Raw genomic sequence first — 20,449 nt, 5'->3', positions numbered from 1 at the left:
CGTTTACAGAAAATGTTCTAAAGCGGACAGTTTTTGACGCTTATTTTGAATTTTTTGATCACAGGGACGTCAACAAACATCTAATTGGGATTTCATGAAGGTTAGAAGAGGTCACTGATAGAAGATGACCTCGTTTAACCTTTTATTGTAAGGAACACACCTACTAGCGTGATCATTGGCGCTTATTTGATTTTTTTAAAATCAAACAATGTCGCACTGTTGATTACCGTGATCTTTTGAGCGCCAAATAAGTCCACTGGCCTGAAGCGAATACCAATAACCGATTGTTTACAAGAGATATATAAGAATGATGGGTGTTTGTCTATCAGGAGGTCTGGGGGCACTTGAGATGCCGGTTAGAGTATGATCTTGTTCGGCCCTATAGCATGATATAGCATGATATAGCATGATATAGCCTGATGATATAGCGTGATAGCATAACATATTGACCTGAATAGCATGGCACACGAACGCCAACACTGGCAAAAGGGAGTTCGCATACAGCCTGTAAATTTGGTTTCTTTAGCTCTCTTATTTCTCGAGATCTCGGCACGGCCGCAATGGCCACGCACCCATACGAGCGCGGTGCATTGAACCGGCTGGCCGGGCGCGTGGAAATGGATGCCATAATGTTTTACTAAGCCAAAGTGCAACAACTCACAAAATACCTATATATATATATATATATATATATATATATATATATATATATATATATGTATGTATGTATGTATGTATACGGCGGCGTTGCACGCTCGTCATGCGTCACGAACGTGCGCATCCGGCGCAATCTGAGAACTTCAGATGCCCCGCGCTTACGTCTGTGTATCCTGACGTACGCGCTTTTAGGTCCCACTCGCGTCAGTCGGGGCGCACCATCACGGTAAAAGTTTCGATTTTTCCCTACAAGCCATCCAAGTGTTAACGTAGCCCCTTCTGTCGGCTAAGACTTGGCACATATTGGTAAATGAGCAATGAGCTGCGTATCGAACAAAGTACGGCTCCGGGGATTTGGAGGTTCAACCTTATCGTGTAATTAAGTTGTGATACAAAACTTTTCAATTAGCAGAATCGTTCTAAATATAGATAATCCATTACATCCACATGGGCATGCAAGCTTATGAACTCATATACCACGCACCGAAACATATGCATGTTGTTCACAGTCAAACCGGTTTATGGAGAAAAAAAACTTCATGGAAATGGTTGACGTCTGACGAAATGTAATAAGTGCGCAGCCTGCCTGGGGCAACGAGTGAAATGCTCGGCCAGGGTTGGTCTGGACCATATGCCTAGCTTGAGCTGTATTTAATAGCGTGTGGCTTCGGGGGGTTGCTATCTTGGGCGCCGACTAAGATGGTTCTGAATACAGATTGACGGGTATATCTAGACTGGCTTGAATCTGGGGCGACGGCTTGTGGTCACACTGGGACAGTGTCAGTCCGATTCAATAGTGCAGCCGTTATTCTTGCTCAACAGCACGTCCCATTCAAACGGGCAGGGGCATTACAGATCTGTCAAAGGCGGGTATTTGGGCGAGGTGAACGCACAAATGAAAGACAGGACGCGTAGGCCAGACAGCACGACAGAGCCGACAGAAAGCTGGAGCGATATTGGCACGAACTGACCCCAGAGGCGGCTGGAGAAAAGCGAGGGCAAACTCCAGACATTTCCAACGACTCGCCCTGCGGCCATTACGATGATGTGCAGACGCCTCCTGTCGCCATCTGAGATGACGTCACGCCCCCGGCGCCAGCTGTCCGGCCAACTGACGTGTGACGTCAGTCATGCGTGACGTCAGGGGCACCTACTCGCTTATTTGGCCGTATTATTGGGTCGGGACGCGTCAATGATTACCGTCAGCCAGTGATCTCAGTGATAGAAGGTAGGCGGGCCCGCGCCAGGAATAGCTCCAATAAACCCGCTGCCGACTCGGGGAATCGGTGGCCGATGGTGAGTACGAGAACACGGCGGCCGGGCCAGGATACCGGGAAAGGTGTTCGCGGAACGCCCGTGAGCCGAAAGTCAGCGTCATGGTGACTGCAAAGCTGGCGACGAGGCGGTGACGGTCCGTGAGATGGAATGGGACGGGCCTTCTACGTCTCTGCGGCGCACCTTTTCCATCACCCTCGCTTTGTTTCGGGATAATGACGAAGACAAAGAAGACGATAGGCCGCAAGCCGTTGGGGATTGGGGAAGTTGGACGGTTTGGAGCGATGCTGCAGATAGAGCACGTAAAGGATACGGTAGTTTAGTTTCTTCCACTAATGTCAAAATCTGTCATGGGTACGACAAAGGTCCAAACGGGCTTCTCTCAAAACCGGTCGTGTATGCGATGTGAAAAGCTACAAGTGAGGGGACCTGAAGAATCAAAGCCAGGACCGATGCGGGCGAGGAACACTTACAGCGCCCGCAGCTGTCGCAGGTCCCTGAAGTCGGCCTGCCTGATCACCGTCAGATTGTTGTCCTGAAGCTCCCTGAAATGGAAACACGGCGTATCAGCGGCGGCATCGGCCCGGCAGCGCCGCGACATTCCCGGACGTCAGCGGGTGGGGCGACCGCCACCGACCGTCAGCGTCGGCTGGCCGGACTGGGACAACACCGGGCCCAACGGTACTCGCAGGGGCCAGGCACGGCTTAGCGTAACACGAGGCGTTACGGGGTAGACAGCCGCGCCTTGCCCGTGAGAAGATAATGTATTTTTCTTCTTAAGCTGGCTAGCTACAGCCTCTGTATGCAGCTATGCCGGCTGGTTTTTGCTCCGGGTGGCAGACATGCATCAGATAGCGGTAGCACACGGCGCTGCCATCGGCCATCGACCCCCCCCCCCCCCCCCTTCCATCGATTGTGAGCAGCTGCCACCGAATCATTTACGTCGCATTACTGTGATTGATTCGTCAACTGTTGCAGGGTTTTTACGGCGGGCCGCGTGAGGCGACGTCGGCGGAGGGGGGATGACAGCCGCCGACAATGGCACGCCCCGGTCCGACGCCGCACCAAACCCGTCCGCGCCTCGGCCGAATTAATTACATCTGGTATCGGCATAAATGGCTCGGCCGGTAATCTAAGGGGATGACGGCCGGCTTACGGCCGCGATATTTATTGCCCGCGGCTCCGTAGGAATTACGTGCGCGGGCCGCCGGCAAAAACCCTCCTCGCCGGTGGCGGCGGCGCCGGCCGACCGCCGGGGCGTGTAGGGTTACACGGGGGGGAGGCGGCGGGCGGCGCTCGGCCGCGGTGTCCGGTGCGGCGGCGGCCGTGTGCGGCCCCGCTGCTCACCGATTAGACGCTGCCTTCACGGTGGCCGGGGATGGTGCGGTGCGTCTGAAAAACGACCGGCCCGCGGCCGGCCGCGGACAATGGCGTGTAGCGGTCGCACCGTGACCAGTGACCAGTGGCCATCGTGGCGCAGTGTGCGCGCGCACGTGGCGGATGAGCCGCGCCGGTGCCCCGCTCCGGCTGACACCGGCAGCGGCGGCGCACCGAGCAGCAACACGGCAGGTGCCTAATCCCGGCGATCCGATGCGGCTCCTGAGCGGCGGCCGGAGCCGGCCGCCCCGCGGCTCGCGGCGCATCGCGGCGCGTCGCCTACCCATGCCACGCCCTCCGAGGATAATCATGGTGAAACTCGTGTGACGGCTGCACTTCGGCTAACTGGATCATTCATTCGGCAAATGCAGACCGCGGGAAATTCCACATGCCTCGGGCGCTGCGGTCCGATGGGGCGGCACGCCGCCATGAGACGCTCCACGTGCCGGCGTTCCTGCCCGCCACACGCCGGCGGCACCGGTAGGTTCGCGGCGGGCAGCTCCACCAGGGCCGGCGTCGCAGCGTCCGGCCAACAACAGCGGAGGTCGCCGACTGATCGGGATAAGTTGCGATAACGAGTTGAGCAGCGGCTGTCAGGCCGGCGCCGGCGCGCTGCAGACTCTGGTGAGGCGAGCTGCAGCGGTCCGCCGCGCCCCTGAGTGACCTCCATTGGCCAGGCCCGGGCCAGGCAGGCTCGCCGGGAGGGAGGGGAGGGAGGGAGCCGGGCAGGGACTGGCGGGGCGGACCGTGGCCGGGACGCGTTTACGCATCGAGCTGCGACATCATGTGATGGTGGACTCAGATTCCAGGATAAACTTGAAGTGGGATATTTCTTTTGCACCAGAACTGAACGTTACGATAGGGGGCCTGATGAATCACAAGTGTTTAACATTAAAGAATACTGATACTGGATGCTGAAGGAGAATTCTGACGAAGGATACTGAACTGAACAATCAAATTATACGCGTGTGATCGCGTGTGGCCAGATCATATGGTTCACGTCACAACCATGATCACATCACGTACGCATCAGAAGCAATTTATAAGGTATTATTCTCTTACGACCACGTGAGCAGGACTATCATCACCACGGAAATCAGCCGCTGTAACACGCTTCGAAAACGTCCTCGCGGAGTATTTCAGGAACGCGCCAGACCTGTTCGTGCACAGCGACTACTTGAACCAAAAACAAAGACAAAAACAAAAATGTCCGAGCCTCAGAGCTCGACGGCGCAGTCCATTTCCACCATCCACCGGCGCCAAGGGTGCATCCAAGACCACCGCGGCCAGGCCACCAGTGCGGCACAATCAATAGGTGTGGCGACAGCGAGGCGGCCGGCCGGCGCCTGCCCCCTCCGGCGCCGCCAGCAGCGGCGCCGGCCGGTCATCAGGACCACCTCGCCGGCGACCCCCCCCCCTCCCTCTACCCCCTCCCCCGCCTGATCGCGATCGCATCGCGTCGCGGGACACCGTTCGCCCCGCGCGCGGACCAGCCCGCTCCGCCGTGCCCTGCGAGCGCCGCCGCGCGCCGTCAGCGAGGCTCACGCGCGGACGAGTTCATCTGACTTGTAAATAACGCGGCCGCCGCGGCTGGTCGGTGGCAGCGATGGAGTTGTTTTGGCGGTCGGTCCGCCGGCGCACAATTACACCCGGAAACGGGGCCTGCCGCTGCATGTGTTCAGGGGCCCGGCCAAGTCATAATCGCTGAGTGGCCGGGACGCGCCGACGGGGCGGCCGTGAGAGACAGAGCCGTGCTTTCGTTGGCGGCGCTCGCTGTCGGCAGCCGGGCCCCCGGTTAAGGACAGGCGATGTGCCAAAGTCTGCGCGGGGGAGGCCGCTCATGCAGCTGACCCGGCGCCGACTCAAGCCGACCCTGACTCCCAAGAATTGCATTTCTGGACTCCAATTCATTGAAGTTTTGAGTCTTGGCGATTCGGATTCCCGGTGACTTTGAATTTAGCTGACTCGTACTTTTGGAAAATCCGACCGTGATCAGTTCTGATTTCACGTGCCACCAACCCCAGGTGACTCCGACTCCAAAAGACCCGCGTCTCACGCCCTCGGACTCCGGACGCCTCTGACTCCACGCCGAGCCGCCTGCGCGTCGAGTCGAGTCGAGCCAGTTCGCGTGCTGAGTCGCCGGCACGAGGTCCCTGGTCGCGGCGCCGTTTTAATCGAGCTCGGGCCCGCTACCAATCGTTAGTGTGAGTCATGGCGGGCGGCGATCACGACATGTCGTGCGCCCCGACACCGGCCCGACGACGCCGCGGGCCGCCGCAGCGCTGGACTAGTCGGACGACTAACGAGCGCTGGACGAGTCGGAGGACGAACGCCTGCTGGACGAGTCGGACGACGAACGAGCGCTGAACGAATCGGATGACGGACGAGCGCTGGACGAATCGGACGACGGACGAGTGCTGGACGAATCGGACGACGGACGAGTGCTGGACGAGTCGGACGACAAACGAGCGCTGGACGAGTCGGAGGACGAACGACTGCTGGACGAGCCGGAGGACGGTGGGTCTCTGTCTTTCCGAGCCGGACGACGGCGAGTCGCGGTGCTGAACGAGCTGAGACAGACGAGCCGGCTGACTAAACGCCGTACGAGCACGAGCAGGAGCGATTTGACGTCATACGCGTGCGCGATCTGACACGAGGACCGGCCGACCGGCTGGCGCGACAGGCGGACAGGACAACTGCGCCACCGAGGCTTCACGCGGGGTGGGCTTTACGGGTGCACCACGGGCTCGGAGCTCGGACCCGTCGGTGACGGAGCGAGAAAACGCAGCAGCTCCATGAATGGCGCCAACGGAAGGCATCGAACGGCGCGGGCAAACTCGCTAGATAGGCTCTGGTAGGAAGGCTGAGCGACTGCGATAAACGGGCACTTCAGTGGCTTAAGGGCACTTATTGGCTCCGTTATTGGGATCGTTCCGTACAGCGCTGCCGGCTACCTCAGCCTACTCTCAACAATCGGATAAGTGGACCATGGGATTGGATCAAGAACTGGGGCAGCAGTTCGCCGCTAGGAGTACCCCACTAAACGCTTCTGTGCTAACTACCGTGTGTGACATGCGCACGCAATAAACCACATTGGACTTAAGGAGCCCCAATGTTTCTGCTGTAATATCCGCAGTTGAGTATGCCAGGGTGTATGGGACGTCCAATGTAGTTGCTGGAGGCGTGGGTATAGGCTGAACGAGGATCACTTTAACGGTGATATATTTATCTTGAGCGACCCACCCCGGTAGCGGCCCGGTCTGAAAGCTCATTCCTTGTGACAAGTGTTCGCAAATTGATGCGTTTTGCAGCAAGAGGCAAAGTTTTTTTCAATCTTTGCTTCATGGTTCGTGAAAACTGCATACAAGTGTTTCGATTCGTTTTTTTCTGAACCCTTACAACGTGGATAAAATACGGCTTGCACCATACGATAAGCATGGAAAAACGGAATGTTAAATTACGAAAGAGGCGCACATGACAGCTCAAAACCGGCCTAGTCATCAGTGAGCGGACGTCATGGCAACGCCGTACCCGCATCGGCAGAAGTGCGATTCGATTGGTGCAGCTCGTCGCGAGTCCGAGCCTTCAAGATGCCCGCGTCTTGCATTTTGCCAGGATTAGAGCTAAATCTCGGCTGCCGCAGCCGACAATGGTGGTAAAAGCATAAGGCCCTCGCAGGTGAACATTCCGTCACGCAGCAACATCAGCGCCGCTCGGTCCGCAGCGACACCAGTAGCTGACAGGGAAACGGACAGCACCGCCTTTTTAAAAAAGCGGCAGTGAGATTGGCCGGGTTGTGAACCGAGGGGATTGATCATGACAACCAAACAGGTGATAACCCGGCTCATTGTTATCAGCAGCCATCCAAAACATTTGCGTTTGTGCAAGACTGGTCGTGGTTTTCGGAAACTTATCATTCCAAATTCATTCATTTTGCGGACTGCAATATAAAGGCCCGGCTTGGCCCATAACTAGCCAATTTTCAAGTGACGGAGCCTTTCATTAGCTCACAAACGCTACATCAAGGAATCCTGTTACTTGCTAAACTACCATAGGACACGACAATCCAATACAATAACTGGACCATCTGTATGAATACATTAAGACATCTGGATCCGTTTCCTTGGGTTTTGGCATTATCTAAATTGTGATAGCATTCGCATGCGTTATCATCTCACTCATAACGCACTGCACAATGCATCGTACTGCTATGATTCAGCTTGGAGATGCCCTAAACTTTCATGTGGCTGATTTTGTGGCGTTCACGATTCCAGAAGCTCTAAACGTTTAACCGGAGACCAAATTTCAGAGGGTTCATTGCTATTCATTGGCAATGAATTGTCTTTTAACCCAACGACGTCATCACAATGATGACACGAACTTTTCTAAAACCACTGGACCGTTTTGCCTCGCATACGTTGGATGCATGGGGGGAGGGGGGGGGGGCGATGCGGCTGGCCAGTCGGTGCGTGACTAAACACGGGCTGAATGATCCTGCCGGAGCAAGCGGTCAGGAGCGCTGCTCCCTCCATGCACCGGGCGCGTTATTAATGACCCTGGCAGCTGGTGTGGCGGCGAACTGTCGGCTATATCACCGATGGCCGCCGGCAGATATTGCACGGCACAGGTCCAGGTGGAAGATAGGGCGATATACTGGACGGGAAGTTGCGTTATTGCCACATTATTGTGGCAGCAACACACGTCGGGTGGAATTAAACCTATATTACTGCCACTTTATGAAGCTTTAGCCGCGGCTAACTCCGCCTCGTTAACGGTCTTCCGCAGCGAGCCACCTCATTCACGTGGCATTGCGGTGAGGAGCGATTCACACTATTTCATTCAAGCGAAACGAGCATCTGTAAGACCTGTTGTATTTTTGGCATTTGACAATGCGGAACTGAAACGCCCAGCAGCATGCTGCATAACAAGACAAAGAGCTCTTCACAGCGTAAAGCATGCTGAAGACGAACTCATCGAGCGTTCAGCACGCCCCTATGGACGAAACCGAACTTCGTCGTCCGTGGCTCCTCCGGAACGCGAGGTCTGCCGCCTCCAAAGCGTCCCGTCATGGCCGCCAACCCCGCCGGACAACACAGAGGCTCATCCCGAGCCTTCGTCACACCTCCTCCGATTGGGCCGTCGCAAGCCTGACGTCGGCAGCTCTTTGACGCCGCTCCCGGCTGTCAAAGCCCTGCGCGTGCCGATGGCGAGGCGGCGCCGACCGCGCGCCGCGCGGCGGCCGCGACCGTGCGTTTGCGCCGCTTCTTGCACCAATTATCCCATTGTGGCGCACTGAGCGGACGTTTCCTGATTCAATCTGGCGATGGATGGCGGCCGCCTCTCATTGAGCCGGCGGCGCTGCAGTCGACGCCGTGATTGAGCGGCTGTTTACCGGCGCGTCACGGGCGCCGCGCACGCGTCGTTTTTGCCGCGAAGGCCGCGTCGCGCGCCCCAGGTGGTCCGCGTCCGGTGCGGGAGACCGGGGGGCGGAGCAGGGACGAGCAGCGGCGCGGTGGTCCCTCGTGTGACATGCGACGTCGGGTGCTGGCGGTCCCTCGTGTGACATGGGGACGTCGGGTGCTGGCGGTCCCTCGTGTGACATGGGCACGTTGGCTGCTGGTGGTTCCTCGTGCAAAATGGGAATGTCGGGTGCTGGTGGTCCCTTCCAGGGGTGGGAAATGTGGTGGCGGCAGAAGGGTTGAAGAACTTTTGAGCGTTGTATTCCAGTGACGAAGTGGTTTGTGGGACCAGAGCGTGCAGCAGACCACAAGTTTGCTGGGCAGCACTGAGGCGTTACGGAACAACGCATGACGAATTCATCTGATAAGATGCAAGTATGCCCTGTGTTGGCAATGAAGCAAAAGTGAATGAATCTTAGTCAACATAAAGCCCCGTAAACGATGCATTGAACTAATGCAAAATAGGATGGGAGCTTGTTTGAAATATGATGACAATTTATTATCCCAAATGAAAGCATTTCCGGACCTGGGTTCTACATCTACTCACATGGTATACGTACCATCCCTAACGCCCAAGTAAAATTATTTTTATACTAAGTGGTTACAAAAAGTTTAACAGGTGGCGTGTAATGGCTGGATTTTGATTTCAACCAGAAGTAACATTTCTGCAAGCTCTCCTTTTTCTAGCTGGTTTACATAACCATAAATCTAAATAGCTAATACCTGTTTCTCGTCCGATATCATGCACCCAATCCGAAAATGCACAGCGGAATTGTCCTTCCCCGTGCAGACTGGGGATATTTGCAGAGTCCAAACAACGGAAAACTATGATGTTCGGATAATTGCGCATCGGACAGGTGGCGTGGCGGTTCGCAGAACGCTGGGTCAACACCGCCGGCCGTGCAGCCCAAACACCTCTCTCCGGACAATGGGCGCCTTGTTCGATCAAACTGAAAGATGAGATGCCATCAACGGCCGCAGCCAGATGGTGTTGCAGTTGGAGCGTCGTGGCGAGTACAATTTCAGCAAGGTTGCGAGAGGCACTTACGACCTGGCGCTGACTCACGAGATTAGCAGTGCTCTGCCCGCGACTCTGTTCAGTTCGACTCGGACCGTTCTCAGTCTGCTGGCCGAGGCAGACAGCTGGTGGGGTCAGAGGTCGGACGAAGGCCAACAGAGCAGTGACTCCAGACACCGAGACGGAGGGTCGGAGTCGTAGAATGTGTGAGATCACTTGGCGCGAAGAGACTCAGGGACGTGTGTGATGGTCTGGTATATTGCATCTATGATGGTCTGGTATATTGCATCTATGATAGTCTGGTATATTGCATCTGTGATGGTCTGGTATACTGCAGCTCTGAGGCATCGAAATCATCGACTACAACATGACTCTGACAGTGTGATACGTGCTTGATGGAATTTCCGAATATATGAGGTGATGTGCGGAGAAAATTGTGTTTCAAATGGAAGTCAATCATGAATCCGAGATGCGAGACCGAGACACCGAGAGATCATCCCATTCTTTATCGGTGCCAGGTGAACTAGCAGTAAACTTCCAGCAAAATTTTGCCTTCGCAGAGAAGCGGAATACCACACTGTGGCTTACTGAGCCCGAACGGACAGCCGGACGGCCAGCTCGGGCGGCCAGCTCGGACGGCCAGCTCGGACGGCCAGCTCGGGCGGCCAGCTCGGGCGGCCAGCTCGGACGGCCAGCTCGGGCGGCCAGCTGGGCGGCCAGCTCGGACGGCCAGCTCGGACGGCCAGCTCGGACGGACAGCTCGGGCGGCCAGCTCGGGCGGCCAGCTCGGGCGGACAGCTGGACGGCCAGCTGGGCGGCCAGCTCGGGCGGCCAGCTCGGACGGCCGGCTCGGGCGGCCAGCTCGGACGGCCTGCTCGGGCGGCCAGCTCGGACGGCCGGCTCGGGCGGCCAGCTCGGACGGCCGGCTCGGGCGGCCAGCTCGGACGGCCAGCTCCGCCCGACCCTGACCAGAGCCGCACTCACGAGGTGCGGCCCGAACGAGGCGCCCCGAACAAACACCTCTCGCGCCTGTTTGCGCCGCGGTAAAAAGAGGCTCATTACACAGCACGGACCACAGCCGGCGGGCGGCAGCTCTGTTTGCCGACACGTCGGCTGAAGGAGACCGTGACTAGGCTGGCCCTCGGGTACCTCTGCGCCCGGGGTCGCTGCGACTAGGCCCGGGCAATTGGAGACGCGCCGGCATCACGCACTATGTTCCGCGTGTCACGCACATGCGGTAAGCGTGTGCGTGACACTTGGAACATGCGTGACGCGGACAAGCGTGAAGACCTTCTCCTATGGCGGAGTCTCCACAACGTCACATAGTATGACACAAGATCTTCTTAATATCTATTTTGCTAAACTAACGAACTCATTTTGAAGAACTCTCTCGAAAGTGGCGTTATTTCTACTGCCGTTCCGAGACTGACGGAAATGTCTTCGACGAAGCCCGTGGCAAAGGCAGGTTCAATACCGCGCCTCTGCCAATAGAGCCAGAGAAGTAATGGGTTCGCAGTTCGGCGATGAGAAGCACCTGTCATCAGCTGAGTCGCTCCTGAGAGCAGATATCACACTGGCAGGAGAGCAAAAAGACCGGTGCATAGTAAAATACTTAGAGGTGGCAGAATAACAAAAGAGCATGTCCTATACCACGCTTAAACCGGCGAACGATACGACGACGAAAACGACAGCGGTGGGACGTGGAACGTCACCATAACCTGAATGTGGAAGTCCTAGCCGCGGGGCTGGAATTTTGCCCTAAACCTGAAAGCTTTCTTTCTTCGTGCCTCAATATTCGTCAATCAAGACAACGCAGTTTGGTACTTGTTTCCGAACTCAGTCGCCTTGAAATTCAAAGGTCAAAGCCAGACGGTTTCAGGGAACGCAACGCGCTTGGAAATGATACAATTGCTGTGGGCTGGTCAATAGAGAAGACGCTTACTGGCCTGCGTAGCGTTCGTTTGCTTAAATTCCGGTTGTTTAGGTCCTCCAAAAACATGGATAAAAGACATTCAATGGGGGAACTAACCCTATGATAGAAGTCAACTGGATGTTTATTCGCATGCGTAATAATGGAAAATACATTGGGAATTAACATGACGCCGACACCATGTTGCATTATCACACGTTGTAATTCGCGCACCGTATGCATGATATTGCAACGCGCCGCATACTCTCACACCACCGAGAAATGGCTACGCCCGGGTATACAACGCAAAAGGACCCTGGCACCCGACGTTCTCCTCGATACCAATCCCCGAGCATCAGACATTATGTGTTTTTAACAGTTTGAAACGGGCCGACTTTGCCTAAGATTCGCCTAGGAATGACTTGGCTTGTGTAGATCCCAGCTCGACGCTCAGTTGGGCTTTAAGAGCATCGTTATGCAAATGCCAGAGTACTCAACTTCTCCATGGGGTAATTGACGTCGACTTCCGCAGCGCTCCAATTCACAGAAGGCGCCTCGTTCGGAGATTTCGGTAAGTGGGATTGGACAACCATGGTCGCCATCTTAACGAATGCCTGAGAAATAACTTTCGACTACTTATCTTGTTATTACATTTTTGGAAGGCGCAAATGATAAAAAGGTAATGACTTTGCATTTGAGAATAATATGATAACCGTACATGCTTTGGTGACCATAAAAGATGTGAGCTGAGGCTAGCACAAGCAGTCCTTAGGGCTTGTTGTTGCGGCCAGAGAGAAAATAGCTGCCCATCAACTGCACACCGTACAGTCCGTCACCGTTCAAGTTGGTTTGCATCATTGAATACGTTCCGATTTTCCTGATTAGAACTCTGAAACTAGTCTCTAAAGCCTACATACAGTGAAAATGGTACCGCAATGTCACCTCCCCCCGGAGACTGAAACGCTGAGTGTTCTGTGTGCCTTCCATCTGCATGCTTGAGCTCCGACCGAACAGCTCCAGGGATCGCTGAATCGTCGTTACCGAAGCTGCGTGTAATCGTTCTCCGCTCCGGCTGAATGAGCCCGCTCAATGGCCAGCGCGCCTCTGCCTGCCGCCGGATGCCGTTGTGTAATCGCATAGCGCAAACATCAGCATGGGCTGCTAGCGCTGACCCTTGCCCTCAGGGTACACCGCGCACGCTGTGCGTGTTTGCTGTTCGTAAACGTAGCAGCGGCCGAGGATCCGACGTCGATCGATCGGAGTTAACCTTAGACTGCGGTCGCTGGGCAGTCAGGAGGCTCCTGGTGATACAAAACAGGACCAGTGCCCGGTGGTAAGATGCAGGATGAGTCCGAGCGCTGCACGATGTGGTTTGCAGCTCCGTGCCCCGGTCGTTGACTGAAACGTCCTACGAAATGCAAATGTCGAAGTGTACTTGATCGGTAGTGTCTGTGAGGTTGCACCGCAGGTGTGTCACTTGAAATATGGCCGACATGGACCGGAGGGGGCGCTCTATAAAGGTGGCTTACTGTAGTCCCTCATTTAAAAGGTGAGTTGCTGTAGTCCCTCAACTACGCCCGAATTCCTTAAAGTCGCGTCTTGCCATTTGTAACATAACACAAAGAAAAACAGCGGGTAAGTCCAATACTGTGGACTGTGGCTTTTGGGCAAAAACTTGACCAAATATCTCTCGCCCAGGAAACCCAGCTAAACAGCCAAACTAAGCTCTTGATACAGTGGCATTGCTTTGTTTGGCCAGTTTGCTTTTGATTATGCCATGTGTAGAGAACGGTCGCGCTCAGACCCCGCTTGTCACCGACTCCCGACGCGGGCGTACTCACACTTTGTGCGTGTTGCGCGGTATGTTGAAGGGCACGCGCGTCAGTCCGCGGTGCGAACAGTCCACGATGGACGAGGTGCACTGGCAATCCTTGGGGCAGGCCAGCGCCGGCGCCGCCAGCACCAGCGCCAGCCCCAGCGCCAGCCAGTCCGCCGCGCCCCGCCGGCGCATCCTCGCTCGCTGCACCGCCACCGGAGCCGGGCTCACCCACGACACATACCCACGCCGGCCGACTCCTGCGCTCTGGTCTGCGGACCCGCCGCACTTCCGCAGCCAGGTCTCGGACCCCACTGGTGAGCGGCGGCCCGTCAGCGCCGACCCCTCCGGCCCTGCGAGCGCAGCGCCGCCATCCGGCGGCGGCAGATGGAAACAGTTGTGTTTGAGAAAGGTGGTGATAGATGGCGGCGGCGGAACAGAGCCAACCTTTGATGCGTTGCGTCTTGGGAGGGTTTGACGGTTGCCGCGATGAAGTAGAGGCCCCGCGGACCCCAAGAATTATCTGCCCTGGCAGTGGGAGCGTGTCTTACAGCTTATCCTAGCTTCTTTAGCAGTCATCAGCCGACCCACTGCCAATACGGCACCTCTGCCGCTCGCGCTTTCAACGGAGGTCATTCATACCCGCAGGATATCATTCATCTCCAATGATTGTGATGAGATCGCCTGACTTGGCCTCGATTCGAGAGGTCAAGCCGAGATCCAACGATGACCGCAATAGATTCTAATCACATTAATGATGATTGGGCGGGAGTCAGCACCTGATACATAAACTCGGTCTGTTTGCCCCGTCCATGGCATACAAGCCACCTCCAAAACCTCCACAGCATACGTTGTGCACCACACGCCAATATATATTCCACCGACGCAGATGACTCATCCCTAACGAGCCGACGACAAATAACAACAGTGAGCGCGCATCCCTCGCGCATGTGGCCTAAGTCGGCGAAGCAGCCGGCGCCGGTGCCTCCCCAACACCCGCCGAGCTCGCCGAGCTCGCCGAGCTCGGGCCGTCGAGCGCGCCGGAGCAACGCTCCTGACCCGCAGGAGCCTCTGTCCGGCTCGCGCCGGCCGTCACCGCGGCCGGGCCCTCGGCGGCGACAGCGTCCGCCGCCTGCACCGAGCCACGCAGCGCGCCCGCGCCATCCAGCTGCGTGTTCACGATGTCCTCTTTGGCATGCTCGGCTTTCTTTTCGGCGGCGAGTCGCCTCTTCTCTCGCTTCCGTTCGGCCCGGGCCTGCATGCGACTGAAACGCACCCAACACACCCTAGCTGACGGCCACTTCGATCAGTACGGCAGGTGAGCATCGGCTGTCCGCCCATAAAAAGGCAACGATGCATGACGTCATAAGCTTAAGAAAGATGTGTTTACCACTACAGTAGTGAAACAAAATATAAATGTATGAAAAATGCATAAAAATTTGCGTGAGACAGCACCGAACTGCATTTCAAAACAATGCAACCATAAGTGTGTTTTAATCATTAAGTGCTGCCCGAAGTTCTACTGAGCTTCGGTGTTGAGCGGGCTATGAAGACAACGCCAAAGCCTGGAGCGACCAGCCTTGAGCAGGATCACGCCTAACCACAAAGCGGGTGTCGCCAAAAAACGAGGCAGAACTCACAGATCCTGCTGGTGCTTCCAAACGTACTGCTGGTAGCGCAGTTTCGGCAGGGTGGTATCGGTCACGTAACAGAGCAGGGAGATCACTCCACCGCCCAGCAGACCCAGAAGAGAACCTGACCAGCACGCGCGCCCACAACACACGTTACGGGAGATTGGGGTGCACTGTCCCAACCAAACCTACGGGCACATACGGCGATAGCCAATGTCAAGAAACAGCAGGGACCTGAAATCTTCGTCACGAGCGCGCGAGAGCACACAGCCCACCAGCAGAAATCCTGGGCTTTCCCACGCAACAAAAACGCCCAAACACCCTCGTTCCGTTCCGTCGTCTTTCCTCCTAACGTCTCGCAGTAGAACAACGGGCTGCTTACACCCATCTGGAACTGAGGCAAGCACGCCCCTATACCATGACCCGCACAGCGATCTGCGGAAGCCAGCACCACAACAGGCGCTGCCGACCTGCGGACGCCCTGACCTGCTACGGCGCCGGCGGCCATGCCGCGCAGGCCCATGGTGACCTTGTAGAGGGCGCCGGACGTGAAGCCCGCAGCAACGTAGTGCAGCGCCGAAATCTCGTTGGTGTACACCATCAGGCTGGTGGACACCAAGCTGCAACACAGGCAGAACGCGGGCGTCGACCGCACTGGCGCCGAGAGCACGGCAAGGTCAATGCCCTCGCGCGCTGAGTAACACTCCGAGTCACGCGGACGGGTGAGGGCATTACGTCGCCAGTGTGTGCAGGGAAGTCTAGTCCTTGGTTCGTGCCCGTGTTCCGATGCCTCCTAACGTGACGCAGACGCCAAGTATCGCATCAGTGTACGACACGAGGATATATCTGCGGTACCGACCGCTTGAAAACACGGACAAAATCATCCCCGCCGGCTGGCAACGCAACTTTAAAATACATTGCACAAATATCCCATTTAGTATGAACCCAAATCCGAGAGTCAACTGCGCAATTCCTTCGGGACACTTCCAAGACAACGTGTGCGTGACGTTTCCAGTCCGGCCCGCTCACCCGAACGAAGACGTGAAGAGCGCCGTCCGCCAGCCGAACATGAAGAAGCCGCGGGACATGGCGATCATGATCCGGTCCTGGAGCGCCCTCTGCCGGCCCGGGTCAGCGGTCAGGGCCGGGCCGGCGGGCTGGCGACCACACGGCCCCAGGGACGCCGCGCGGACAGCGGCAACGGCCGGCGGAACACGGCACCCCGCGGCCGCGACATGTTCAGCGATGCTATGTGCAATGTGTTCCGTCCAGTACCAACGTGGCAGACCCAGCGGAAAGTCTCACAGAGCCAACGGAAGTAAAATCAAAGGTCTCAGCATTGCGAACGCTCATGCATACGCTAAGCAGCAGCCCGCGCGGGCGCCGGCTGGCTCGCTGGGGATTGTAATAACGCGGTGCTACTCCTGCGTGTTCGTTTCAGAGATCACCTTGGCCGACAGCTGCGTCTCAAACGCGGTGGCCTGGTTGCGGTCGATGAACTTGGCGACGGCGAGCCGGCCGTTCAGCACAGCTCCCATGGCGCCGCCGGCCAGCAACCCGGTGGTGCCGATGCTGGCGACCAGCTCCAGCTCCGGCGTCAGGCCGCCCATCTCGCTGCGGTGAGGGGAAAGAGGGGGTCCAGCACCGCGCGGCCCAGGCCGGAGCCGCCACCCAGGGCGGGCGCGGTTCGCAGTGTCCGGCTCGAGCTGTGGTCACGACGCCCGGTGCGGGGCGCAATGTCCGCTGGGCCCGGTCTCGCTCGCCACAGCACGAGATGGACAGGGAGATTACGGCAGCCACGGCGTCGTAAGATTATAGACATTGACGACACGTGCGGACTTATACGATGTGATAGATTGGACAGCGATCCACTCGTGCCACTCTCGAACCTATTGGCCGACGCGGGCGTGGCCGCCAGATTACTGGTTGGTCCTGCCATGACACTCACAGACTGACCAAGAAGTGAACGCGGCGGCTGTCCCCCCCCCCCCCCCCCCCCAGTCCGCAGACTCACTCGAGCGTGTACATAGCGGCCAGCCTGTCCCAGCCGGTCTGCTCCTCCTCGGGGTTCAGCAGCTTGTTCTTCACCAGCGTCTCGAAGTCGACGTTGTCGCACTCGGACTGCACGGTGAGAATGCTGAACCAGGAGGCGGCCAGCGCCAGGCCGCAGCGCGTCCGCCACCGGTCCGACATGGGCCGCAGCCAGCCTGCGCTCGGGCCGCGGCCCCGCTGCCGCACCAGTAGCGTCGCCGCCGTCCGCAACGCACGAGCCAGGCTCACGCCATTCAGCCGCTTCAGGGCTGGTGAGGATCCATGAAGGCCATGCAGGCGAGCCAGCTGGTGCACTATGCAGCGCTGCATTCTGTGCTGCAGGGTTTTTCTCTTTTGGAGGGTTGTGTGATGTTAGATGAAGGAATGCATCATCTCTGAAAGATGACAGAAATATTTGTTTAGCTTGTAGCAGCCTGCACATAATAAGAGAATAATATTTCCTGTCCTTGATGTACATTGTCAGATGCTTGTGCAAAATGGTATATGGCATTCCCCACAAAAATTGACCAGCCTTTTCAGCTATCAATATTCAAGTTCTTCTGCTCACCAAATTACTAGAACAATGGGGTCTCTAAAATGAGGTTTGGGATACATCAAAGACCCCCAGTGCATCATCAGTGGATAGAAAAGCTGATGACTCAGAGCATGATGCCTGACAGACTCTCTTTCTCTCTTTGGACCACACATGGTGATGACCCCGGAAAGAGCATCTGTGAGTGCCAAGCACCACATGGACATCAACCTATCCCAGAAAAGGTCCAAGTGCTGTTTTCCAACAAATGACCCAGAATTAGGTCTGCTCTGAAGTGGCATCTGGTGGAGAGCAGGTCAAAGTACACCTTTATGCAATACAGTGATCACAACAGATCCCTCAGTTCTGCACAATGGAGGTACAGTTACAGAACAGCCCACACCTGAACCCAACAGTGATAGCAGAAAATAATTTGGCAAGCACTTCAACACAAAGATTCCAACAATTTAGAAGGCTACTTACAGACCATATTCCCAAATACATGTTGCACCTGCCCAACATTACAGCAGCATTGCAGCATCAATTTCAGTACATGTGCATAGTAAGTTTGCACTGTTTTCTGCAGTTAGCATCATTTCAGTACATGGAAAGCAGTCCTCTAGAAATTGTGATCTTCAAACAGCAATTCAGGGTAAAAATGCACCAAAGCATTTTATTTTAAGGCATTATGAAAATTTAGCATCATTTGGCCTGGCCTGCACCTGGCACACACCAGCATGAAGTTCAGCACACGGATGTTGCCCAAGTAGATAGCACAGCAGAGGGATTTTATGCTAATTGGCCTTAAGATGGCACCAGGTAGCATGCAAAAGGTGCTGGTCACCATCAAGCTGTAAGTGAAGTATAATCTCATCACAAGCATGTCAAACCATGTTTGCATATGCATGGAAGTTTAAGAATTTCTACACATGACATGTTTGTCAGCCATGATTGCTAGGCTGCTGTTTTGACACATTTGAATTACAAAACAGATCACTGCAGGCTGAACAATGAGCTTATCACTTCGTCCATATTGGTTGATCAACTTATCATGAGCATGGATCTGGGCTGAAGACCTGATGTGGTCACAACAGACCTCCTGGGGACTTTGTCATCGCAACGACGGCAGACATAGGTGAAGTGTGGCGTGGAATTAAACGGTATGTGCCCAAAGCCCTGAATATCTGCCTGCCAGATGTGTCAACTTGCCCTCGATGAAGACCCCTGCAGCCCTCCCCACGGCCTCCGCTTCTCCACATCCACTTTTAATGCCTGACAACCGCACTCGCAGGATAGCGCAGGTGCGCTTGGTTTGTCTCATCTGCGTATCTTACGAAAGAATTGTGAACGAAAAGCAGCAGACAAATTGCCCTTCGTCGTTATGAATTCTGTGAAGCTTTACATCGTACATACGCTTCGTGCCAGCGCGAAAAATACAGACAGTTGCAAACTCCTTAAACGAGGGCAAAGACCTTCAGCATCACATCAGAAGTTCACGAGCACGGAGTCCACTAAGCATGCGGAGAGTGTGCCATTGCTGACGCAAACAGCAGCACCTACCCAGTGTGCTGTTCGGACTCAGGAACCCCAACGCCGCACCCAATACGAGAGCTCCCGACTACCGCTCGGAGCAATGCATCCGAGCAAGCCGCGGCTGCTCGGCCTAAGATACACGTGAGAAGAGTACCCGGCAATGGCATTCGCCGCATTCAACTAAGACAGTGTGAGAACAAACCAAACGATTGCTTACCGTTAGTTTGGTTCCGCGCCCAGCTGGGGCTCAAAACGCTTAGCTAGTGTCGCCAGCAGCATCGCAGATAGGGTGTGTGGAGGGGGGGGAGGGGCACGGGCATTCCGAATCCCCACAGCACTGTTGTAATCCACCAGACACGGGCTCGTATGAAGTCTGTATTCTCGAGTAGCATAGTGTCTTTCGGTGACATGATGTCTTTATTCACGCGTACAAGCATTGACAACTATAAACGGCATCAACGGTCAACAGACCGCGAGTATTTCCAATCATGTCGTCTGGCCAGTAATTCGACTGAGAGGATGGCAAAGCAATACGGTTCCAGCAGCGCTTTATCAAAGGCCTGTCGCTACATCTCCCTGGGACGCATCACACAAAGTAGTCAACATTGCACGGGATGAAAGCTGTCACTGGCCACAAATTCCTTCTCAGCAGCGCGCCTCCGCGACAGAGTATACCCTGCGGCGACAAACGGCGGTCTCGCCGGTATTGCACCAACCAGAGGCCCCCACCGTCATCAACTCACGTGCACCGACAGAAAACCGGGCAAAATACGTGCCCTCGCTATCTGCATCGCGTGGCATCATCAGCATGGCACCGGTTGAATGGCCGCAAGCAAAGCTCAGCCAGGACCAGTGGCGGCCCGCCGTAAGCCGCCAGCATCGCGTGGGCATATCCCCTCGCGCCTCGTCCCTCCTCCACATGACACGCCTTATGTGGCCGCTACCCTGGTGGCCTACTTGTCGCCAAAACGCCATCACAAAACGCTCCGCCCTGATGTCGCATCTACTTCAACCCTGTGCAGTTATCTGTGTCGCCGAGGAGGCCACCACCATGCCCGCCATGCTCCTCGCACAGAGTTAGGCGTTCTGTCAACCCTCGCCCCCCCCCCTCCCCCTTCCCCCTTCCCGCCCTCCCTGGGACTATGAAGCTCCATCACTGCACCTCCCACGGCTGCTCAGACCGGCTGACTTGCCGCCGCCGCCGCTGCAGA

At 56.1% G+C, this 20,449-nt stretch overlaps 2 protein-coding genes across 2 annotated transcripts in view; both read right to left on the bottom strand.

Moving 5' to 3' along the window:
• The window catches only part of LOC119109142 (protein slit-like), a 65,457-nt gene extending 51,639 nt beyond the window's left edge, over positions 1-13,818 (bottom strand). Inside the window, 2 exon segments of the mRNA XM_037232711.1 lie at positions 2,406-2,477; positions 13,537-13,818. Of these exon segments, the coding sequence (XP_037088606.1) occupies positions 2,406-2,477; positions 13,537-13,706 (242 nt within the window). The 5' untranslated portion in view covers positions 13,707-13,818.
• A 648-nt stretch (positions 13,819-14,466) lies between these two features.
• Positions 14,467-17,335, bottom strand: LOC119110052 (RPII140-upstream gene protein). The gene is made up of 6 exons (XM_037233795.1): positions 17,157-17,335; positions 16,591-16,756; positions 16,172-16,260; positions 15,629-15,762; positions 15,152-15,266; positions 14,467-14,776 (listed from the first exon to the last, which is right to left on the bottom strand). Exons 1-6 carry the CDS (start codon positions 17,333-17,335, stop codon positions 14,467-14,469), a joined length of 993 nt encoding a protein of 330 aa, XP_037089690.1.
• Between the last annotated feature and the right edge of the window lie 3,114 nt (positions 17,336-20,449).

Source organism: Pollicipes pollicipes, unplaced genomic scaffold (assembly GCF_011947565.3).
Source record: "Pollicipes pollicipes isolate AB1234 unplaced genomic scaffold, Ppol_2.1 Scaffold_7231;HRSCAF=8579_pilon_pilon_pilon, whole genome shotgun sequence".
Taxonomy (NCBI): Eukaryota; Metazoa; Arthropoda; class Thecostraca; order Pollicipedomorpha; family Pollicipedidae; genus Pollicipes; species Pollicipes pollicipes.
Note: the sequence above shows the minus strand (reverse complement) of the source record. Positions and strands in the feature narration are given on the sequence as shown.